This window comes from Theropithecus gelada, chromosome 5, assembly GCF_003255815.1.
Source record: "Theropithecus gelada isolate Dixy chromosome 5, Tgel_1.0, whole genome shotgun sequence".
NCBI classification, from domain to species: Eukaryota; Metazoa; Chordata; class Mammalia; order Primates; family Cercopithecidae; genus Theropithecus; species Theropithecus gelada.
In genome coordinates, this window is record NC_037672.1 from 1,709,756 (window position 1) to 1,715,540 (window position 5,785).

Here is a 5,785-nt window from a genome sequence, read left to right on the forward strand (position 1 = left end):
TCACCTCTGCGTGAAACAGCCAAGCCCAGGGGCTTTGGGGCCGCAGGTGTCAGGCCCCTCCAGTAGCCACGGCTGTGTCAGGGCTGTGCCTGGGGCCTGGCCAACGTCTCCCCTCCCCTTGAACCAACAGAAATTGGGCAAGACACTCACCCGAGCCTTGACCACATGGGGCGTGCACCCCCTTCTGAGCCTGGGAGACCCTGGGGGAGTGGGCAGCCTGTGCTGGACCCTGGTGGGCTTGTGTTCTGGATGTCACTATGGCACTTTGGTCCTCAACCCCCACCCCTACCCAGGAGTCTGAGGCCTCGGCCTTCCCTGGACTTGTTGGGCAGCAGAAGGCACCAAGGACAGGATGAGAACCCCTGAGGGGCAGCCCCACAAATGAGGGCACTCTGACCTGTCCTTCCATTGCCACCCCACCCAGGAATGGCCCTCAACTGGCCACAGCCACCAGGAAGCCCCAGGACTGCTCCCACACCACAGCGGTGCCCTCTTCTCTATCCCACCCTTGGGACCTACCCAGGGTTCTCCAGGCAGCCAGGGGCCAGCTCCAGGACAGGGCAGGAGAATGCAGATCTGGGTCTGGCATGTAACTGAGGGGGGTGTGCTCCAGGGAAGTAAGGCAAATGGCCCAGGTGACGACCACCTGGGGTAGACCCAGGGTCTCCAGGGAATGGCTCGGGGGCAAACGCTGTGTTCTGTGTGTGCAGGATCTGCCCCCAGCAGCAGGAAGGGGGCAGAAGGGAGGCGAAGAGGAGGTACCCAGGACTTGTACCCTGGCTGCCAAGCAGGGTGGGGTGTTTTCATGAGGATTGTTTTTTTTTTTTTTTTTTTTTTTTTGAGACGGAGTCTCGCTCTGTCGCCCAGGCTGGAGTGCAGTGGCCGGATCTCAGCTCACTGCAAGCTCCGCCTCCTGGGTTCACGCCATTCTCCCGCCTCAGCCTCCCAAGTAGCTGGGACCACAGGCGCCCGCCACGTCGCCCGGCTAATTTTTTGTATTTTTTAGTAGAGACGGGGTTTCACCGTGTTAGCCATCATGGTCTCGATCTCCTGACCTCGTGATCCGCCCGTCTCGGCCTCCCAAAGTGCTGGGATTACAGGCTTGAGCCACCGCGCCCGGCCGAGGATTGCTTTTAACCAAAAGTCCTCAGCCTTCTGCAGACCCAGGGCAGAGGTGAGTTGCTCCAGATCATGTGCTTTAAGTAGAGCCCTTTACCAGCCAGGAGACCCAGCCACCCCCTTCCCCGCCCCGTGGCTGGGGGGACACAGAGTCACCTCAAGGCCCCAGCCCACTCAGCGCACAGTGCACACATCCAGGATGCAGAAGCGTGCGCGGCAGGTGGGGCAGGGCACGCGGCTGGCCAGCCAGGTGTCAGGGCGCAGGGGGTCCTGGCGGCTGGCGAACCACTTGCCCATGCAGGTTAGGCACCACATGGGGCGGCAGTAACACTGCTGGCACTCGCCTGCGGCTGCCTCCTGACAGGTCTTCACCAGCTTCACGCTGGCACGCGTCTGCATGCAGCCTATGCAGGCCTCCAGCTCCTGCGGGCAGGTGGAGCGTCACCAGGAGCCCAGGCAGACACCTGTGGGCACCCACCCATCCACCTGGCCCAGGCCCCCACCTGGCTGCTGGGCACTGAGTAGGCCGGGTTGACCTCTACCAGGGAGGCAAATGTCTCCAGGAACAGGTCGCCCAGGCTCTGGTGGATGACCACGTGGGCTGCCCTGCGGATGGGTGCCCGGAGTTTCTCGCAGAGCTCCCCGTACTCAGTGGAGTTCAGCCTGCAGGGAGGAGAGCTGCTGGGGCCCTCTGCAGGGCAAAGGGAGGGGGAGATGGAGGCCATACCCCAAGGAGTGACAGGGCAGCTGTCGCACCAGGACCAACCAGGAGAGATGGCCCTAAGGCCAGAGCCCAGGGACCCAGTGCCAGACGGCCCAACCTGGGCATGGGGCAGACCTAGGAGCAAGGCAGCTGTCCAGCCTGAGGGCTGCACTGTCCTGAGTGCTCCCCAAGAATCTGGGGGAGACGGCTCCAGGGAGAGTGGAAGGGGAGGCCAAGAGTGCAGGGGGGCCCGAAGGAGGGCTATGCGGGAGGGCTCAGTGACGGGTGTCTCGTGGATACCTTGCCTGGTGTCACACAAGTCCATGAGTGCTGGAGTCCACACCTGCTACGCCTAGCACCTCCCAGGGGTCATGGCGCCAGAGCCTGGCTCTGGCCTGCCGCGTGCCCTCTGCACCCCCGCAGGCACCACACTCTTACCGGATGTCAAAGGCCTGCACGGCAGGGTTGGCGCTGGCCACACGGATGGTGAGGAGCTGCACGGGCAGGTTCGAGTCTGGCGAGAGCTCGTGCTGCCGAGACTCCGTCACAGTCAGGTGCACGTCCTGCTGCTGGGCCACATGCACTCGGTAGGTGGTCACCTTCATCACCCACACGTCTGTCACAATCACACGGGCACCTGGTGCGCCGGTGGCAAACTTGTCAATCCGCCGGAACTCAGTGTTGATGGAGGAGGCAACAGCCTGCCAGCCCGACTGTGGGAGGGCATAGAGTGCCAGGGTGCGTGCCAGTGGGTGGCGGGCCCACCGGTCACGGGACCAGTAGTAGATCAGGATGCAGGCGACGGCGGGGAGGGTCACGGCCAGCAGCAGGAAGAGCCACCAGGTGGGGGAGTGGAACCGCTTTTCTGAAGCCGCAAGGCACATGCCCACATAGTAGCCTGCAAAGGACAGGGTGAGCCTCAGGAGAAAGTGGGTGCCAGGCCGCTGTCCACCCCCACACAACCCTGGGCCCGGCCCTCTGCCCGGGTTCCAGGGTCAGCTCCCAGGGTAAGTGGGTTTTACCCACTCTGCACTTCCCTAGCCAGCCCACTCTGTCCCTGCCTGTGGCAATGGCAGGATATATTAGGGGAAAAGGTTTTTAATTTGCTGCTTTAGTTTCATACAATATGTAAATATTGAAAAAACTACAAAAGCCTAGAAAGAGAAAAATAAACACAATGAAGTGTCCCCTCAGGCAGAGCTGACCCCTGGCCTGCCCAGGGCAGCTGCCTGGACAGGATCTCAGTCTCTCAATCTCACCAGCTCTGAGAAGGCTGGTCAAACGTGGCCCATCCCAGAGCTGAGAAGTTGTGTGTGAGAAAGGAAGCAAGTGTCAAAGAATGATGGGACACGTCCAGAGGACACAGGCCAGCTTCAGGGCCCTGCTGGCCAGATCGGGGACAATTTGAAGGTCCAAATAAGCAATGGAGACGGTGAGGAGTTGCACTAGCAGCTTCCAGTTGGCAAAAAGTAATAGTCCACATTTGGAGTTGGCCCAGTCACTGCATTTCAAGGTAATGTGACATATAACAATAGGTTACTGGGGCTGGGTGGCTCACGCCTGTAATCCCAGCACTTTGGGAGGCCCAGGCGGGCGGATCACAAGGTCAGGAGATTGACACCATCCTGGCTAACACGGTGAAACCCCGTCTCTACTAAAAAATACAAAAAAATTAGCCGGGCCTGGTGGCGGCGCCTGTAGTCCCAGCTACTCGGGAGGCTGAGGCAGGAGAATGGTGTGAACCCAGGAGAGGAAGTTGCAGTGAGCCAAGATCGTGCCACTGCACTCCAGCCTGGGCGACAGAGTAAGACTCCGTCTCAAAAAAATAAATAAATAGGCCGGACGCTGTGGCTCAAGCCTGTAATCCCAGCACTTTGGGAGGCCGAGACGGGAGGATCACAAGGTCAGGAGATCGAGACCATCCTGACTAACACAGTGAAACCCCGTCTCTACTAAAAAATACAAAAAACTAGCCGGGCGCGGGGGCGTGGGCCTGTAGTCCCAGCTACTCGGGAGGCTGAGGCAGGAGAATGGCGTAAACCCGGGAGGCGGAGCTTGCAGTGAGCTGAGATCTGGTCACTGCACTCCAGCCCGGGCGACAGAGCGAGACTCCGTCTCAAAAAAAAATAAATAAACAAAATAAATAAATAAATAGGTAACTAATACCTAATAAAGCTTGAAAACTTTCAAACTAAGTTAAAAATAAAAAGAGCTTGACATCCAGCTGTGAGGTCAGCTGTGCTGTCTGCTCCAGGTGTGGCCGCCATGATTCACTTGTGGTCCCTCACAGGCGTCTGGGGAGGGTGCAGTTGGAAGGGATACAGAAACCCACCCAGTAGCCCTCGAAAGCGGCCTGGTCAGGGCCCTAGCCCCACTCACCCCCATCCATCTCCCAAGTGGGCCCCCAGCCCATCCTCTCCATGAGGCAGGCCTGGGCGTCTCCACCCCACACCTGCCTCCAGCTCCCCCGGGCCCGGGCAGCTGCATGCTCACACCGGGATGTGGAGGGTCACCCCTCTTGTTTCCCCAGAGCGGCAGACCTGGTCAGCCACTGGCCATTTGTCCTCCCAGAGCTGCGTCTGCCCCTGTGTCCTCCAAAGGTCCCCCCTTGAAATCCCTTTCCAGCCACTGCACCCCCCATCTCCCACCTGTCTGTCATCCAACTGGCTGAGACGGGGACCTTCCAGAGCCCCAGTTACCACCTGGGGCCCAGCCCAACACCCCCCGGACAACTCTGAGGGTCCCACCTGCACAGAGGCCCTCCTCAGCCTCTGCCCCTGTGGCGCCCCCAAACTGGAACTGCCTCCAAATCCGCCTGTTCTCCCCACACCCACCTTCCAAGGCCTAGAGCAATGCCACCCTCCACACAGTCCCTCCGACCCCTTCTGTTGGACTCAATCAACAGTTGCCTTCTCCTGGCCACTGCCCGCAACCACGACAAGCAAAGGCTGCTTGGCCTTGGAACCCCCAGGCATGTGACGGTTCAGGACTTGGTGAGCCGGGGCATCCCCTGCCCAAGGTTCTGTACTTGGGTTCCCGTCACCTGCAAGCCAGCGCCGGCGGCTCCCCTAAGCGCGCTCAGCCCACGCCGCGGTCCCTCTGGATGAGGACCGGCGCCTCTCCCCAGTTGCGCCCAGGCGCTTTCGGGGCCTCGGCGAGCTGGCGGAGGCCTCCTCCTGACCTCCCAGCAAGCCCTGCGCAGGAGAGGACGCGGCTGGCCGGCCGGAGCAGCCTCACCGAGCGGCAGCAGCGAGTGGCACAACAGCGTGGCGGCCGTGCGGCGCAAGTGGAAGGGCACGAAGGCGGCGTCCTCGCTGCCCAGCCAGCCCGACAGCAGGTTCTGCACCGTCAGCCCCGCCGCGTGGAACTCGTTAGGCGTGAACACAAAGCACACGGCGAACACCAGATAGGCGAGAGTGAAGGTCACCTCGGGGCTGTCCATCGCGCCGCCTCCGGGAAGCTGTCCGGCGAGGACCCCGCCCCCGGCGCGGGGAAGAGGCCGCAGCGCCCAGACCCCGACCTGTCGGTTGCGGCAGCCGCCACCCGGCCGCCCGCGGGGCACTCTAGGAGATGGAGTCCCGCCGCCCGGCCGCCCGCGGGGCGCTCTGGGAGATGCAGTACCCGTGAGGGTGCGGCCTCTCTTCAGGGCCCGCCCTGGAGGCGGCACTGCACCTGGTCTCAATGCACAGCTGGGGAAACTTAGGCCTGAGCCAGCGGCTCTCAGTCCCTGGCCACGAAGCCCCGCCCAGTAGCGTCAGCTGCAGAACCCGAAATTCGTGCGGCGACGGCGAGCCAGCGGTCTCAGCTTCAGACACCCCCGGCAGGCCCTCCACTCCGGAAACGGAACCGTCGGCGCACGGGGGCGGGGCCGGCGAGACACAGCTTCCCATTGGACCCCCGCCCTCCTGCGGTCCCGCCCCCGGCCGCGTGCTGATTGGCCGCGCGAAGGCAACCGTCGGCGTT

The 5,785-nt window shown here is 62.0% G+C and overlaps 1 protein-coding gene across 2 annotated transcripts; it reads right to left on the reverse strand.

Annotated features, from left to right (window-relative positions):
- Positions 1–1,094: 1,094 nt before the first annotated feature.
- Positions 1,095–5,639, reverse strand: TMEM129 (transmembrane protein 129). 2 transcript variants are annotated; one of them, XM_025386814.1, is made up of 4 exons: positions 5,060–5,639; positions 2,261–2,720; positions 1,623–1,782; positions 1,095–1,542 (listed from the first exon to the last, which is right to left on the reverse strand). In XM_025386814.1, exons 1-4 carry the CDS (start codon positions 5,262–5,264, stop codon positions 1,294–1,296), a joined length of 1,074 nt encoding a protein of 357 aa, XP_025242599.1. In that variant the 5' UTR covers positions 5,265–5,639; the 3' UTR covers positions 1,095–1,293. The 2 variants fall into 2 exon arrangements, with proteins under 2 accessions (XP_025242599.1, XP_025242600.1); XM_025386815.1 differs by lacking the exon at positions 1,623–1,782.
- Positions 5,640–5,785: the final 146 nt, after the last annotated feature.

Coding starts and splice junctions, on each gene's coding strand:
- TMEM129 (XM_025386814.1), bottom strand. CDS start 5,264: ATGGACAGCCCCGAGGTGACCTTCACTCTCGCCTATCTGGTGTTCGCC. Junction 2,721..5,059: donor CCACTCGCTGCTGCCGCTCG/GTGAGGCTGCTC, acceptor TGTCCTTTGCAG/GCTACTATGTGGGCATGTGC. Junction 1,543..1,622: donor ACTCAGTGCCCAGCAGCCAG/GTGGGGGCCTGG, acceptor ACCTGCCCGCAG/GAGCTGGAGGCCTGCATAGG.